The sequence below is a fragment of the Cetorhinus maximus genome, chromosome 13 (assembly GCF_964194155.1).
Source record: "Cetorhinus maximus chromosome 13, sCetMax3.hap1.1, whole genome shotgun sequence".
NCBI lineage: Eukaryota > Metazoa > Chordata > Chondrichthyes > Lamniformes > Cetorhinidae > Cetorhinus > Cetorhinus maximus.
This window is the reverse complement of record NC_135891.1, coordinates 6,243,931-6,262,517: the sequence shown is the minus strand read 5'-3', so window position 1 is coordinate 6,262,517 and position 18,587 is coordinate 6,243,931. Positions and strand designations below refer to the sequence as shown.

The window sequence follows — 18,587 nt, the reverse complement described above, 5'->3', positions numbered from 1 at the left end:
GTAGGTGGCTCTGAACTTTATAGCACAGATACTGAGTGCTCTTTGTGTTCAAATGAAAGGCTCCTTTCAGACATCTGGGTTGGAGGAGGTAGCCCTAGTATGCGTTCGAAGCTGATCTTTGGTAGCCTAGCTGAAGGTGCGTTGGATCAAGACATCCCTGGTGTCCTGCCTCCCTGAAGGTTACTGAGGTCTGGCTCTACGCCCTCAGTGTTCTCCCCACTATGTTCATCTTCTGACTCAACATTGGAATCATCATCTGTCGCCTGCGCAGCTGCGTCAGGATCCTCTTCCTCCAGTGGGTCCCCCCTTGCCAGTGCCACATTGTGGAGAGCACAGCATGCAACCACGATGTGACACCTGTTCTGTGGTATATTATAGTGCTCCCCCTGATTGGCCCAGGCATCAGAAGCGCATCTTGAGGAGACCTATGATCCTCTCTACCACCGCCCTTGTGAAGCCATGACTCATATGCTTCTCTGCCTCTGTTCTTGGGCGGCAGAGGGGCATCATGAGCCACCTCCTCAACAGATAGCCCTTGTCATCCAGCAACCATCCATCCAATCGGGCTGGAGCATCGAAAAGCCTCGACACCTGAGAGTGTCTCAGGATGTACACATCATGGGAGCTCCCAGGGTACCTTGCACACACTTGCAGAATCTGCATCCTGTGGTCACACACTATCTGCACGTTCATGGAGTGGAATCCCTTCCTGTTGACGAAAGCACCCGGCTGACCAGCTGCTGCCTTGATGGCCACATGTGCAGTCGATGGCACCCTGAATGTGGGGGAACCCAGCAATTGTTGCAAAGCCTCTGGCTCACTCAACCCGCTGACCTTGTTCGTGCGATGCAGAATAAAGGTCAGTACCTGTCTGAACAGAGCTGCTGACACCAGCTTGATGCAACTGTGGACAGCTGATTGGGAGACTCCACACAGATACCCCACTGACTCCTGGAAAAAGCCGGAGGCATAGAAGTTGAGGGCCACTGTGACCTTCAGAGCCACTGGCACAGGGTGTCCACCCACACAGTTGGAGCTGATCTGAGACCCAATCATCTGGTAAATGCAGGTGACAATCTCCCTTAAGAGGTGGTGCCTCCTTCGGCATTGCACCTTTGACATATTGAGGTAGCTGCATCACCGCCTGTAAACCCTGGCAGTGGGATAGTGGTGTCTTCTGTGACCCCTTCCGCCTTGGACTGTGCCTATTGTGCCTGCGCCTCTCCTCCCGCAGGTCCCTCCCCTGGAAGCTGCATGGAGACATGTAGCCTTCTTACCCTCCCTCCTCAGAGGACGTACCCCAGCGATGACCACAATCCCCAATATCAGGGTAAAGGAAGGCTGCCTGATAGCTGGAAGGGCCCATATGGTCTGAATCCTCCAGGGGCCTGGCAGACAGCAATGAGTCCTGAAATGAGGCCTGGAAGTGCTAAGATTGGAGCCCTGAACAGAGATGAAGCTGGCAAATACCAATAAACAACCAGCTGAAAACTGTCTCCAAAACTGTTTACAACTCACACTGGCAATGCAGCTGATCCTTTTAATCCCGCCCTTGGATGAGGTTTGAGGAAATGTCAGCTGGCCGCCTACCTGTTTTGCCCATATGACGAGCAGAAAAGCGCAAGGGTAACGAAAAATCTCAGGCAATTGCATTGTTACCAGCCTTAAGTGGCCTGCTAATTAATGGCAGGCGCCACTCTGGCACCCCTGCATGCCTGCGTGAGCGAAATATCTTGAGAGTGCACGATGACTTCGGGATGTTCGCCCAATGTCATCGCGCACTATTTTACTCTCGTTTGGGTTGGGCGCATGCTCACCCAAAGAGGGAAAAATTCTGCCCCTAATGTGGGCCAGTGTTGAACTTTGTTTCATAATTCTTCTGTGATATGCCTGGGAACTTTCATTGAGTTAAGGGTACCATATAAATGAAAGTTGCTGTTGTTGTGTAAGCCACCCCTTTTACATCCACCTGAGAACATAGGTGACATTTCGGTTTAATATCATACCTTTGACAGGGCAGTTCTTCCTCGGTAGTGCAATGGGGAGTCAGTTTATATTTTGGACTTGAGTCTTGAGAGTGATACTTGAACCCACATCCTTGTACTCGGAGGCGTGAGTGACACCCAGATGTAGTTAGTTTGCAGCGTTAGCCAGGCTATTAATGAGGTGAAATACTTATTTTCATAGGGCCAGATCAATATGTGCTATTTTCCAGTAATATCTAGCTGTTAATTATTTTGGCATTGGGCAGTCATAGGGCTGGATATATATTTGCTAACTTATCTGAATAATAGTGCATGTTCAGGCAAGAGAGAAAAACAATTTAAATAGCATGACACTTAGGTCTTGGGTTCATTCCAGACATTTCTTGAGCAGTGAGACTGCTGAACCTATCTGTGTTGTCATAGAGTGGTTTTCAACAGAACAGAATTGAGGCCTCCTCTACAAAGGAGGAGGCAAATTGGAGTGTTAATCAATCCCAATAACTGCGGACACATCTGAACACAGCAGTATTGAAAGCATTTTAGAAGCTGTTTTTCTAATTTAATTCATGCTATTTCTGACCCAAGGACACAACACAGAAAGCGATTTAAATTTTCAAGAACTCACAGCCCTCACTATAACAAGCCCACAATTCAACCCAGATCAAAAAAATAAAAAGAACAAATTTAATGATCCTGGAATTAAAATAATCCAGATCACTTAAAATGAGCCTCAAGAATTGTAATAAAGTATGGCTTTGTACCAAAATTTTAATATTGTTTAATTGAAACAATGAGGTTTTAAAGGTAGTTAAACTTTCAGTTTGTGAGACTGGGAAAGGATTAGTTTGGATCCAAGGAAACAGAATTAAAGTGAAAATGGACAGCTGTTGAACAAAGGTTGGGATGGGAGAGGAAATGGGGAAGAAAGCAATGTTTTTGACTAGGCACTATTGGAATGCAAGTTTAAATCTGCCATTTCAGTTTTCAAGCTATATGCAACTGTCAAGGCCTTGAAGCTACGGACCTTTATTGTATCTTCAAAGCTTCCCATTGCCATTACTGCAAGAAACTGGTAATGAGTATGGAGAATAGTTTAAAGAAATACTTTGGGCCAAAAAGTGTGATGATTGAACAATATATTTTCCGCCAAAGATGCCAGGGAAATGGTGAGCCCATAAAACAATATGTGGCAGCGTTGAAGCAGTTGGCTTCCACGTGTAAATTTGGCACACTAATTTGTAACCAATTTAATGAAAAACTTCAATTCCACAAATTAGGGAATGCCTCCTCTTGGAGGATGATAATTAGCAGTCCAAATCAAATCTGCCATATTTGATTTGAACAGATTACACAAAAATGCATACTCAGACTCAGTAGCAGACACAGCTTGCCCAACCAGCTCAAGTGCAAGGGTTGCAGACAGGGAATTCAGCAGGCTCATCAGCACTTTCCCTATCATGATCAGATACCCTCAAAAATGTGTCTAAATTATGGAGGTACCCATCGATTCACAACACCCTCTCCAGCTCAAGGGGAAAAAATGTAACTTGTTCTAAAATGAACCATTTTGCAAAGGTGTCAAAGAAGAAGACTTTTTTGGTTTAATACATGGAGAAATATATTCCCAGGAGTGAAATATGGTATGTGTATATTATCACGGACAGTGAAACACCAAGTCAGCTGAGATCACAGGCATCTCCATGTTGCTCCTCATCAATGTTGGCGTGAAGTACCTATATTGAGCAACAAACTCCACCGTCATTATTTTTCACAACTTTCTTTCACTTCTGAAACAAACACTCTTCAAGCATATGGTGACTGAATTATTCTGGTTTTGGTAATGATCACAGTTCTGGTACATTAAATAACCTCAAACTAGACAAGTTCATGTTCTGTGTGGCCAAAGGCAAAGCCTTATAGGGGTAAACCTGTTCCATAAGCTTGGCTTCAAATTTGAAGACTCCACCGGAGCACACAGTAACGTGATCAAAGGCACTGGCTATGCACAATGTGTCAGGAAACTATCATATTTTCCTGATATCATTGTGGGATACTTTAAAGCAGGCATATCTGTTTGTATATGGTTCTGTGTGTGTGGCTAATTTAATTAAACTAGAGACTTAGATTGTAAGGTTTAAATTATCAAAGAAGTGAGGTGTAAAACAGGTGTTTGAAATTGAGATGTGTAAAGCTAGTGTGAGCTCAGTAGATGCGGTGTGAATGGAATTTGCATTTTTAGATAAGTGGAGAAGTGTTTGATTTTCAAAGGGACAGGGAAAATGTTTACAACTGGCAAGGTAGATAAGGCAAGGTTATTACGTTGATTTTTCCCAAAAGTGCTGGCCATAATGAGAACATGAAAGTTTTTTAAATTCTGGGAAGAGTAACTTTTAAAGACAAGTGAAAACAATGGGTTTTACAAATCAAAAGGGGATAAAATATATTTAAAGAAGACTGAAAGGCTCTGTGAGGTGTGGCCGTGTGAGTTCTTGAAAGGTGACTGCGTGAAATTGAGTTGGGAAAAAGCCTCTAGCCACCCCGCAGAAGTTTGTTGTTCCAGCAACCAAAGTTGTGTTAAAAGCCTTTGGAAGTTGACTGTCCAGGAGGTGCTTGTGGTAAAACTGCTGGGCGACTTTATAAATTTTGAATCTATTTGGACTGTTGCCTTAAAGAGGGTGTGTAGTTGGGAGTCTGGTTCAGTAGAAATTTTGGGAACTGTTATAACTGTTTAATTATAATCCTGTGTGTGTTTAAGTTTGTTATTCTTTTGTTAATAAATGATTTAATTTAATTTTTAAAATCTCTATAGGTGGTAGTGGACTCATTACTTCTGACTTCTGTGCACCAGCCTTCTCGTAATAAATACAAATTGCAAAATCATTGTGATAGTGTGGCCAAGTTTCCCTTGTGGATTTGGCCAGCCTGGCAAATACCACCTGCCACATCATAACAAATAGTATCCTTCCTTATTTACTGGGTTTGGGGAGATTAAGGGGCACTGTCATGACACTCGCATCGACATGATTCTTGCATCAGTTTTGCCAGTTTTGCAAAATTTGAGACAGTTTCCCTTTGCAATCGCTGCTGAAGTGTCACAGGAGCTGAAACAACTTGAAGCAGATGGTATAATTGAGCAAATTAACTCAGCCCCATGGATATCGAACCTAGCCATTGCACAACTAAAAAAATGCAAACTAAGACTATGCGTGACCTTAAGGCAGTCAACAAAGCAATCATTCCAGTCAAGTTTCTACTTCCTACGATCCAAGAACTATTGGCATCATTTCAAGACTCCACAATCTTCATGATGCTCAACGTGCAACGGAGCTATCTTCAGATACCACTAGCAGCGCAAAGGTGATTCCTTACAGGTTTTGTTACTCCCAAGGTGTGTTTCAGTATTGCAGAATGCCCTTTGGACGAGGTTCAGCACCTAGCGCATTCCAGAAAATCGTTTCTTCAGCTTTGTCGGACCTTAAGGTGACACTCAACCTTCTTGACGGTGTTGTTGTCCATGGAAGTGACAAAGCAGAACATGGCTGGAGGTAGATTACTTGATTTGTCCAACATAATTTGACTCTCAGGAAGGAAAAATGCACATTTGTGGTTCCTGAATTTGACACACTAGTGTGCAGAGTGACTGAAGCTGGAGTAAAACTTATATAGAACAATGTCCAAGCCATTCATGTGCTGCTGACCCCCATTTAATGTGAGAGAGTTGGCATTGTTCCTCGGTACTACCAACTTTTATCACAAATTTGTTCCCAAATACTCAGAGATCATGGAGCTTTTTCAAAAGCAACTGTGCAAAGATGTATAATGGGATGGACAATCATACAGCATATGTTTGACATGTTAAAGGCAAAGGTAGCATCTCTACCAGTCCTCACAGATTTCAACTCAAATGGGGAAATGTATATCACAACAGTTGCATCAGGAAATACAATTGGAGCTGTACTCTCACAGTACATTGAAGGAAGCGAATGACCAATCATATATGTGTCATGCTCGTTGGAAACTGAATGCAAATACTCTACTGCAGAGTGAGATGCAATAGCCTGCAGCTACGCATGTGAACGTTGGCACATGTATCTCTATGATAGAGAGTTCACTCTCCACACTGATCACCATGCACTGACTACATTGTTAGCCACGTCAGGATCTGGTCATTGACTTCTGTGCATCTACAGATGGTCTTCATCAGTACAACTTTGAGGTTGAATATCCCGCAGATTCATGCAACCAAGTAGCTGACATGCTTAGCCGTACTACTATCGCAGACAGCGTTAACAATAGAGAAGTGACTTACAGCATTGCAGACTATGTAATTGTGGTGATTTCACATGCGACTGTTACGCATTATTGGCGACAGGCAATTCAGTGCAGAAAGTAAGCCTGTACCTAAAAACTAAGTGGCTTCGCAAAATAGAGGAAGAACTGGTTTCGTAATATGGAGTACGCAATGGCCTTGCATTGTTTGATGACAACTGTATTGCACATGGAATTTGAGCAGTTATCCCAAAAGTGCTACAGCAACGTGTATTACATATTGCCCATGAAGGATATCCGGGTGGTGTCAGGTGAAGCAGTCTAATGGCCAGCAATAGATTGTCGCATAGCAGAATTTATTAGAAATTGCGTAGTTTGTACACTCAGTGAAAAATCTGTTAAACCGTGGCCCAACACCTCTACAACTGATTCCATGGCCAACAAAACCATGGCAACAACTCCAAGTAAATATTTTTAGAGAAATGCTGCTGTTCACAGTCTACATTGCTATGAAGATATGTAATAGAATATATTAATTTATAATTTCACCAACTGGACATATATTACTTTATAATGTCATCGGAAGAACATATATATATATATATATATAGAACTTTTTTGAAAAGAAGTATTTTGCTAAGCAAAAGATACTGGTCAATGTCCAAATGCAGCAAGATCTAGGCAATTCCCAGGCTTGGACTGACAAGTAACATTTGTGCCACACAAGTGCCAAGCAAAGACCATCTCCAACAAGAGAGTATCTAACAATGGTCCCTTGACATTCAGTGGCATTACTATCCCTGAATCCCCTACTATCAACATCCTGGGGGTTACCATTGTCCAGAAACTGAACAGGACTAGCCATATAAATACTGTGGCTACAAGAGCAGGTCATAGGCTAGGAACCCTGTGGCTAGTAACTCATTTCTTAATTCCCCAAAGCCTGTCCATCATCTACAAGGCACTGGTCAGGAATGTGATGGAATATTCTCCACTTACCTAGATGAGTGTAGCTCCAATAACACGCAAAAAGATTGACACCATCCAGGACAAAGCAACCCACTTGATTGGCACCCCCATCCACAAACATTTATGCCCTCCACCACCGACGCACAGTGGCAGCAGTGTGTACCATCTACAAGATGCACTGCAGGAACTCATCAAGCCTCCTCAGACAGCACCATCCAAACCCATGACTGCTACCATTTAGAAGGATAAGGGCAACAGACACATGGGAACGCCACCACCTAGAAGTTCCCCTCCAAGCCACTCACCATCCCGACTTGGAAATTTATTGTTGTTCCTTCATTGTCACTGAGTCAAAATCCTGGAACTCCTCTAATAGCACTGTGGGTGTACTTAAATCACATGGATTGCACTGGTTCAAGAAAGCAGCTCACTACCACCTTCTCAAGGGCTATTAGGGATGGGCAATAAATGCTGGCCTAGCCAGCGATGACCACATCCCATGAATGAATTTTAAAAAACAACTACTATGTTACTGTTATGCCAATAAAACATGAAAAGAAATCCAAAAGCTGTATGTATCAAAGCTTCATTGTTTTTTGCTATTTTTAAAATGGACTTTCTGCTGAACCAAAAAGATGGCTGCTACAGGTCACATGATGACAGGATTTGCTCTTTGTTCTGGAAGCTATCAACAGGAGTTACAAGAACAAAAGAACCCTCCTCTCATCATCGCCGAATCTCACACCCAATATAAGGACATTATAATCATGAAACCAGGGGATTCGCAGATCGAAACTCATTATGCCTACAGCATTGTTTACAGACCTGTCTCGCGTTGTTTACAGACCTGGACCTGACTGCCCAGGCCCATTTCAAAAAGGAACCATTGAGGGGACAATGAACGTTATTTGTATCTTGATAAGCTTCCCCCTCTAGAGGAATCAGAGGTCTGCCTAGACAATGACTTCCTGACACAAGGACCTCAATATGAATGGTAACTCTTTCAAAAGCTAATGGCTGGGACATTATCAGTCCTGAAACCAAAAGCCAGTTTCAGATTGATAATTGATAAACATCCCCTATGACATCATTGTTGAGAAAGAAAGTCACAGAACTTGAGTTTTGAAATCTCTAAATTCCTTTGAGAACTGAGAAACCCTCAGTCTGTTGTTTTAACATCAACTGGAAAGAACTCCAGATTTCCCGGAAAACCAAGCAGCTGGCTGCCATCTCTCAACTCCTCCAAGCCTGTTTGATTTTTTTTTAAAGATCTGATCAACACTTGCCAAGCCAATCATGCTGCAGCATCCTTCATTTCTCATGTTGTTGCCTCAAACCAGAAACTCATCTGAATTGAACTCTGCCGTAAAAAAACACCCTCTAGACTTTGACTTCTCGGACTTTGGAAATCACATGAATTAATATTCATTTCTCTGGTTCTTTTGTTGTTGTTGTTGCCCAAAGTTGTAAATCTTCCTCTTTTCTATCCCCCCTTACTGTGTGTGTGTGCGTGCATGTGTATGTGTGTGTGAGGGAGAGAGAGGGGGGTTGAGAACATTGCCACCCTCACCCGAGTTTGAATGTGAATAAACTAACCTGAGTTAATCATAACACGAGTTTCCTGTGAGTTATTAGTAAATTGGATCACACAAACTGAGGTTTTGGGGAAACACGTCACAGCCTATTTTAAAAATAATTTAAAAACACCTCTGCTTATGGACAGGCAGGAAAAGGATAAAGAAGTTTAGTTTCTCTCTCTCCTGTCTAACATTACATATGTGAAGGAAACAAGCTGCTTTCTGGAGATACAAGTCTACACGGCTGTCTCTGATGGTGGTGAAGACCAGATTGAAACCAGCGAGAGACCACGTCACCCAGCTCTTGGGTGTAAGAATATACTGGATTTGAACTAACAGCATGAGAGTGACTGCCACAGGGATAGAAAGGACTTATCCTCTCTCTCGCTTTCCCTGAAACCTCTCATCAAACCTGAGCTGTTTGTGAATTGAAAGCCCACCAGAAGTGCTCATTGCTGAAAACTGAGAGTGCTTAAAGAGGATTCCAAAGCAACACCACCTTCTCCAAGGGAAAATAGAATCAAGCAGTCATAACTGTTCCAGTGAGAAATCCAAATACCAGCAGCTACTGTGGAAAGTGATCCTTCAGCTGCAAACAAGCATCTGGACAATCTATGAATATTTCTTTCTCAGACTTTGCCTGTTACTTGGCCGCCAAGTTTTAAGATCTGATACTCTGCAGAGTTTTATTTATTTTTTGCATGCTTGGGGACTGTGGGCTGGATTTTGCCGTCGGCGAGCAGGGGGCGGGGCCCGCTCGCCGACACGCAAAATGACACAGGATGATGTCGGGGGGAACCCCTGACGTCATCCCGCCCCATTTATATTTTCAGGAAGGTGGGGGCACAGCCAAATCTGCTGTGTGCCCGCTGACCTGTCAATGGCCAATTGAGACCATTGACAGGATAACTAAAACAATTAAAAGACCTGCCCGTCCAACCTTAAGGTTGGTGGGCAGGCCAGGAGCCCCGGCGGACTTCTGAAAAAACATGAAACCTTATCCACCGGCGGGATGATGTTTCATGTAAGGTTTAAAAAACTTCAATAAAGTTTTAGTGAAATTTATTAACATGTCCCATCTCGTGTGACATTGTTACATGAGGGGGACATGTTAAGGATTTTTTTATTTTTCTATTTGTAATTTTTGAACAAGTGTAAGCGATCTCCCTGAGGCAACACTTAGCCTCAGGGAGATATGCGCTCTTTCATGCACATGCGCGAAAGAGCGCACTCTCACATTTGGGGAATCCCCTCCGCCTTCACAGGAAGCGCATAGCATGTCCTGCTGGGCATCACGCTGGGCGGGCCTTAATTGGCCCACCCACTTAAAGTGGCGGCGGGGCCCGCTTCTCCGGTGGGGATCAGCTTCCCACCTGCCAGAGATTGGGTCGGGCCTGCCTGCCCGGTAGGCAGAAAATTCTGCCCCGTGTGTGTGTGTTGCTTCTGCATTAGTGAGTAATTGGACATATTTGTACATTTGACTCCTTTTGTTAATAATTTCTGCATCTTTACCTGAGCGAGTTTTAACAATAAACTAACTCTTGTTAACTTAAGGAACCTGGCTAACTTATTTCTTGCACCAAGCTACACGTAGGGCAGAATTTTCTGTCTGGCAGGCAGTGCGGGAGTGGGTACAGGCGGGCGCGGACCCAATTGGTGCACCTGATTGGGTCCGCGCCGCCATTTTACGTGGACGGGCCAATTAAGGCCTGCCCAGCATGACGCACACCCGGAAGCGCTGTGCACTCCTTGAGCGGGCGGAGTGGGGGGTTGCCTGAGTCGGGATTGTGCTCTTTCATGCATGTGAAAGATTAGTTTTAAGTCCAAAAAGTTTAATAAAGTGGCGAGAAAATTTTTATGACATGTCCCCTCATGTGAAACTGTCACATGAGCTGGGACATGTGCATTAATTTCAATAAAATTTTTTGTCAAAATTTAAAATCATTCATGAAACTTCTTCCCACCCATGGATTAGGTTTCATGAAAAATGCGAAGGCCGCCTGGGCTGTTTGCCTGCCCACCAACCTTAAGGTTGGACGGGCAGCTCTGTTAATTATTTTAATTGACAGTTAAATGACCTTAATCGGCCTTTGAAAGTTTGGCAGGCACACAGCCGACTCGGGTGCATGCCTGCCGAATTGAAAGTCTAAATGATGCGCCGTGACGTTGGGATGCACGCCCAACATCACCACGTGTCATTTTACGCCTTGGCGAGCGGGCCCTGCGCCCACTCGCCGAGCCGAAGATTCAGCCCATAGTATTGAATTGGCAGTGGCCTCCTTTTAAAAACTCAAACTCTGTTATATCAAACCCAGGAGTGGGACAAAGAGAAGAGTCTGTTTACCTCCCCCCCCGCAACCTGGTCAAAACAACATAGAAAATGGACAGAAATTACTACAACAAATTCCATAACCACTACTTTGATCATTGACGTTCTAGACAAGTTTTTTACTGAATTGGGTCAGTCACAGGTCCGGTTAGAGGAAGTCAAGGGATCAGTGGGAGGGTTGGGTGGGATGTTGGAAGGTTGGATGGTGAGGTTGGGTTGGGTGGTGAGGTCAGGGTGGGGTGGAGACGGGAGGCTCAGGGGGTGGAGTTGGGAGGTCAAGGGGTAGTCAGGAAGTTAAAGGAGGAGTCAGGTGTGTCAGTTATATAGTTGTCCAATAGTTAGACTACGATTGTTCAGTATAACATTTCCTGGGTAACTATTCAGGTAAGTAAGTCAGAACTGTCCAAAGTCTCCGACTCTAACTCAGAATCGGAGATGTTTTCAGAGGGTCCCAGGGAGCAAGGGGATTGCCCATTGGAAGTTCAAACTTCCCGGGCAATTCCCATGGAGTCAGTGCATTGGGATTTCCAAGGTGTTCTGTAGCATATCTTGGGAGGTATCCGAGACTGGAAGATTGTACCATAATTTCTGGAGAAATTGGTATTGGAAAGACTATGCCATATACCATGAAATAGCCATTGAAGGGGATCTCTTTTGTGTATTGCTCATCATTGTTTCAACTTCAATTAGCCTATTTATTTTTAACTTGTTCCAAAACCTGACAGGGTCTGTGCTTAATAATAGAGCTTGCTAAAGATGGACTTGGAAACAATCCAACACCAGTCAGTGCAAGCTAAATGACTCAATCCATGAGGATTTCCCCTGTGGAAGCCATTGAAAAAGTTTACCATAGTTCAGTTCATAAAAAATTAGGAGCACTTCAAAAAGGCATTTTATGTGAAAGATAGAAACATAAGATTGGATTTTCGTGGAGTCAGAACGACTCCGGAGCTATTTAAAAATGGCAGGCAAGACCCAATTCCAGGATTCCGGCCCCCATTTCCAGTGCTGGCAATTTTTGCTGGTGCAGGATAAGCGTGCAGGTAGCAAGCCTGCATCTTGCACTCCTGACCTGGCCAGCTCCATTGTGGAGGTAGGCATCTCCCAGTCCCACCAGCCAGTTTTCATGGAGTCGGCCAGCTTCTCTATGATTCGTAGTTCACTGCCCTTAAAAGAACCATAGTCTGGATTTGGGAACCTTTTGAAAGGTAAGTTCAAAAGGTTTTGCCCATGGCCCCCAGCCACACCCCATGACCACTCATACTCTCCATGTCAACTCATGCACTGCCCATTCCCCCAGTATGCAATATTTACATAACCATTAAGCCATAAATTAACAATGGCAAGTGTGAAACTGCTGATAAAAAAAAAACACCCACTCAGAAATTGCTTTGATAAAAGCGCTGTTCCTACAAACCTACAAAAGAGACCGCCCAAACTGGAGAAGTAGCATACACAAAGGAGCCACATAATTCAAACATCTCCGACAGGCACAGATGGAGGCCAAGCGCATACAGCGGAAGAAGCGCACCAGAATCTGGGCATTCCTTCCACCGGCCTCATCAAACACTACCTGTCCCAGCTCTGGCAGCTTGTGTGGATCCAGCATTGGATTTTTTTTAGTCATCTCAGGATGGACAATCCCAGAGTAGAAGAAAGTCATCCTTGGTCCTGAGCTGCTGCCTAAGAAAAAGAAGATAAAAGTATAAATCAGACAGAGCATTAAAGTATCAACAACAGAGGCTTCAAACACTTCAAATCTCTCAATCTTGTCCAAATAAACATTAAGACATTAGCAAAAGAGATCACAGAAAGAACAACTTATTATGTAACCACTTAAGATGTCAATCAAGCCAACAGTTCACTTCACTTGTTAAAACAGAATCCCTGATGGGCTTGTGCTTTTATTGTCTGGGCTCTTAACAAAGCATGCATAGTGAGGACAGGGCCATCTGGGTTTCCATCTGTCCCAGAAAACTGAGGAGGGCCTTCTAACCAGCCTGTCTTGGCACTCGCCAATCCCTGTGACTGCCTAGGATCTTCTTCCAGGGTTGGCAGACCTGATTCTATCCCGCAACCACTTCCCTGGAGCGAAAACCACGTGAATTGAGGTCCTTTAAACCAAAGCGGGTCTGCCAACTCACGGAATTTCCTGACTCAAGCTACCTGACTTGGTAGCGAAAATCCAGCCCACAGGAACAGGATTGTGCCCCTTAATTCTGTTCCATAATTCTAATAGATCATGGCCATTCTGTACCTTGACCACCTGGCTTTGTCCCAGGTCCTTTGAAACCATTGCCTAATAAAAATCTATCGATCCCAGTCTTAAAAATGTTATTTAAATTCCCATTTTATTTCAAATGATATAGAGCAGATCAAGAGGGTAAATACTATTTTTTTCTTTTCCTCACTATTTTTTCATTCCTCATCTGTTCCAAAGGTACCAGTTACCTTTTGCTACCTCATTCGGGGGCTGTTATTCTTTGCAAGCTACGACAGTGAATGTTGGCTGGCAATTTGACTGCAAGGGAAATAGTCAAGCCCTATTCTTGCATCCAAATAAGCAGACTTGCAACATAATCCACTGACTATTGCTTAGAAACAGGAACTCTGGCAGATTCTCCTTTCTAGGATTCTTTGACTACCCAAATTATTGCAAATTGGAGATTGAATCTATGCTCAGCCACCCACTCAGTAAGTTCAGTGGGCCATCAAAGGAGAACATTACTTGCATTCAAAGTATTTAACTTTACACTTGCCCTCTGCCTTTTACCTTAGTCTATTTCATTTATTTGTTCTACAGTATCATTCAATGCTTTCACTATATTGATTGTATTTTTTTCTCCTTCAGTTGCAGAGTGTGAATCATTTTGTCTTTTTCCTGAACTCTGTGCTGAAAGGAGAACTGAAAGGAATCAAGGGGGTGAGGCAACATTGAATATGTTTTCACAAAAAAATTAAGTGGGAGCTCAGTTATGTAGCAGTTAATGATGAGTAATGTCCTGGTTTTGCAATTCTTCTGATAATAGTTGTAGGTCGTTACTTATGTAGAACCATTTTTAAAAAAATCGATTGTAGCACCAAACCATGCAGCCCAGAGTTTTATTCCCAGTGTAAACTGAATTCGCTGAACTCAGCCAAGGCAGCAATTGAGATATTAAATCAGCCTAAGCATTCTGAGCTGAAAGGCGAAGTATCAGTCAGTTTCCACACTCTTCGAATGGCTATCCATTGAGCCCCTGCAGATAAGTGTTTGTGTATGGTCAATGGTTGAGGATTGAGCTCAAATCCAATGCTTCTGTTAACTCATATCTAGGCTCACCACACAGACTGCAGCAGTTTAAAAAGGCAGTTCATCACCACTTTTTTAAGAGCAATTTAGGGATGGACAATAAATGCCGACCTTGACCATAATGCTCACATCCTATGAACAAATAAAAGTGTGTAGCTGCAGCCATGACTGGGTCACACAGAATGGTGATGCCAAAAATAAATTTGGAACATATGTAGTGCATCTAATATTTTAAGGATAGACTTATTAAATACTTAGCACCAGAATTTGCAACATGAAATGTATTGACACAAGCATTTCAGCTAATACAACCCCAGTCACATCATTGTTATGGGAAAGAATATCTATTTAGTGCTTTTTACTGCTTTTTCCACTTTTTTGCAGGATTTAAAGAAGCCCTTTGAAAAAGCTTGGAAAGATTATGAAGGCAAATTGTGAGTTTAAAAACATCTATCTAATTATGATGTTCTAAATCAGTAGAAATGCATTATATTTTCTCCTTCAAGCTCCCTTTTGTTCTGTGATAACTACCTATCATAGATCTTAGAATTATGCAAAACAGGAGAAGAGCATTCAGCCCGTCTTTGAAAGAGCTGACTAATTTGTCCACTTCCCTTTTACCTCATAGCAAATTTTATATGTATTTATGTGTATATCCAATTCCCTATTGAGCCTTCTTCCGCTGCCTTTTCAGGCAATGGATTTAAGATTGTAGCAACTCGCTCCATTAAAAGAAAATCATTGTCAATCACACTCAAATGATAACACCATTTTGCTAAGGATTATGTTAATTTCTTGGAGCATTTCCCTAGAAATGGATTTGCAAACCAATGCATATTGGCTGACAGTTCTGGAGGAAGTCTTTCCCCCTTTTTTCCTGTCTGCAATGGAAGAGGGTCAGCTTATGTCAGTGTCTTGATTTTCTTGAATTATGCCTTCATTATCTCATATGAACAAATCTGATCACTGTTTTCATTAGCCGCTCTTCTGAACAATACTGGTTGCAGTGCGATTTAAACTGTAGTTGACCAAAGACATCAAGAGTTGAACCAGACCAGAGATGCTACTTTGTGTAATGGCACCTGTTGTAACATCCCTGTTACTGCATGGAATTTCCCCAGAATTGCAATAAATGCCGTAGTGGATGGGTAAAATGGAGTCCTATCCGCCAATGAAAATGGCGGGTTTTCACGCCATATCATCCCTAGCCTGTCTCATTATTTATGCATTCCTGGGACAGACGCCGTTTCCATGGCAGGCGGGCTCTCATTTGCCCGCCCTCCATCACCCCGAAGTTGCATCACGCCAGCTGCCATCTTTAAAAGGCAGCTGCCAGCAAAGCGCTCATCGCCAGCAGCTCACCACCGCTGCCTGGGAGACATGGTCAGCAAAGACAAAAAGACTGCAGCCCCCCGCCGCTTCAACGACGGGTCCCTCAAGCGACTGTTGGATGATGTGGAGGCCCGCCGGGATGTGCTCTACCCCTGCTCTGTCTGCAGATTGGGTAGCAATGTCAACAACCTGGCATAGGAGGTGGTGGCAGCGGTGGTCAGCATGGATGCCCTGCAGAGGAGTATAGCCACCCAGTGCCGCAAAAGGATGAATGATCTCCTCCGTTCCACCAGGGTAAGTCACTCTTTTCATCACTCCCAACTCACATACTCACAAACCCATCTCACACCCACAGGGCCCTCATTCACTGCCAGTGCAAGGGACATCACCATTCACTCTTTCACACACACACCGTCATTGTCCTCATCCCGTCCATGGGACCACTCACCACCCATACATGCCATGCATACTTATCATCTGGCCTGGCAGGTGTGCTGATACACTCTCCCCATCTCTATTCTTGCAGGACAAGCTGGCTTACAACAGGAGGGAAAGGTCGCAGACAGGTGGAGAGATGCCGTAAATCAAAGTTCTGACAGAATTTGAAAATAGAGCCATCCAGCTGGCCGGCAATAACCAGGACCAGTCCAGTGCTGACGATGAGGGAGGCGCTGCTTTACCAAGTGAGAATCTAGCAGTGCAACATCCATCACACAACCATCCCATGAGTGATGTGTCCTCTTTCACAGGCCACTAATTATGCACTAATTATCTTCCCTTACTTTCGCAGGCACATCTACCAAACAGCCGACAGAGTCCCTGACCCAGGGCCTGCAATCAAGTTCTGAAGAAACCCCTGAAGGCGCCCTCCCTGAAGTCCCATCAGAGCGCTCACCCACACCCTCCACCAGCCAGAGACACACAGCTCGGTGGGACCTAGCTTTGTAGTAGCCTCGGGGTCACAATCTGGTGAGCAAACCATACTTTCTTATGCACAGCAGGCAGCGGCAGGGACTTCCCAGGTCCCCGGAACTCAGAAGATTGTTGGAGGACAGAGCATTGCTGAGTCCAAGTCAGGTGATGAACTTCTGGACTCGATCATTGTCCTCATCCCGTGGGACCACTCACCACCCATACATGACATGCATGCTTATCATCTGGCCTGGCAGGCGTGCTGATACACACTCTACAATTTGTAGCGGCAGGGTTAGGAAAGTTAGGTAAAAGTAGTTGCACAGCCTGGCCACGGGTGTTGATCACTTGTACTTACTGTTCACTATTGTCAGTAAATTCCTAAGAATGTCACCCTGCCTGTGGCTCCTTGTTCTGATGAGCAGTGTTCTTGTCACTCAGATGTGAAACATTTCTCCACAAGATAAAAGGCAGGTGTGTCATTCCAGGGCCTCATCCCTGTGCTCTGTGCAGGCCACAGTGATGGTCCAGCTTTACACTCCCTGCAAACATTACTGATGCCTGCACCTCGGCGGTGCTGTTCATTGCTGCCAGAATGTAATGGGCAGGTGCCACAGAGTTCTCTGATGCTCTCTGTGTGCTCACAGCACCTTTAAGGTGGGGCTGGCCCCCATCACACCAGCATCTGCAACCAGTGATGCTGTGCACCAGCTCCTGAAGGGCTGAGGCGCTGAAGGCGGACACAGCATCAGATGCTTTGAAGTTTCATGGCTGCGTCTCTGAGATGGCCCTGATCATGGAGCGCAAGCGAGCTGCTCTCGGCCAGACAGGAGCCAGATGGGGATGAGGGTAAGTGGGTCCTCGGTAGTGACGATGATGGGGATGAGGCTGTCGCACTGGCTAGACGAGGCAGGCGCATTCGGGAGGCCCTCATAGCTGCCAGGTTTGTGGAGGATGATGACGACATGCAGTGAGGTGTCCCCGTAGATCCTCACATTGCAGTTGTGAACATTTGACTCCAGTCTGGATTATCACAGCGCCAATATCACAGAGTCAGATATTCTCAGAGGCTATGTGAAGATCTATGGAATGTCCTCACTGCATATTGTCATCATCCTCCTGCGATCGAGTGACTGTTAGGGTCTCTACTGCATCTCCATGACAGGAGAGTTCTCACAGAGGGTACTGGCGCTGTGATAAGCCAGACTGGAGTCAAATGTTCACAACTGCAATGTGAGGATCTACGGGGACACCTCACTGCATGTCGTCATCATCCTCCACAATCATGGCAGCTATGAGGGCCTCCCGAGTGTGCCTGCCTCGTCTAGCCAGTGCGAGAGCCTCATCCCCGTCATCGTCACCACCGAGGACCCCCTTACCCTCATCCCCGTCGGCGTCCTCCTCATCGGAGGAGACGTGCAGCTCCTCCATCTCCTCCTCAGCCAGCTCCTCTCCCTGTTGCAGTGCCAGGTTGTAAAGGGCGCAGCAGACGACAATAATGCATGACACCCTCTGGAGACTGTATTGCAGGTCTCCACCAGACCGGCCCAGGCACCAGAACTGCATCTTCAGCATCCCGATGGTCTGCTCCACCAAGTTGCGAGCTGCTGCATGAGCCTCATTATAACGTCACTTTGCTGCAGTCTGAGGCCGCTGCACAGGTGTCATCAGCCACGGCCTCTGCGGGTAGCCCTTGTCCCCAAGGAGCCAACCCTGAAGCCTCTGTGGACCCTGGAAGACTGCAGGGATCTGTGAGCGACTGAGGATGTAGGCGTTGTTCACTCTTCCCGGAAACCGTGTGCATACCTGCAAGGTGCATTTCTGGTGATTGCATACCATATGCACGTTCAGTGAGTGGAAGCCCTTGAGGTTGATGAAGTCCACTGAGCGTAGCGATGGAGACCTGAGCACCACATGAGTGC

The 18,587-nt window shown here is 44.9% G+C and overlaps 1 protein-coding gene across 4 annotated transcripts in view; it reads left to right on the top strand.

Annotated features, from left to right (window-relative positions):
- LOC144688382 (arf-GAP with SH3 domain, ANK repeat and PH domain-containing protein 1-like) overlaps positions 1 to 18,587 on the top strand; it is a 258,589-nt gene that overhangs the window by 104,336 nt on the left and 135,666 nt on the right. For 2 of the 4 annotated variants that reach the window (XM_078554857.1, XM_078554855.1), the window contains exons 4-5: positions 13,981 to 14,052; positions 14,806 to 14,855. The exons of 1 other annotated variant lie outside the window; for it this stretch is intronic. In XM_078554857.1, coding sequence (XP_078410983.1) covers positions 13,981 to 14,052; positions 14,806 to 14,855 — 122 coding nt within the window. The remainder of the gene's footprint in view (positions 1 to 13,980; positions 14,053 to 14,805; positions 14,856 to 18,587) is intronic. One more of the 4 variants, XM_078554858.1, reaches the window with a different exon arrangement.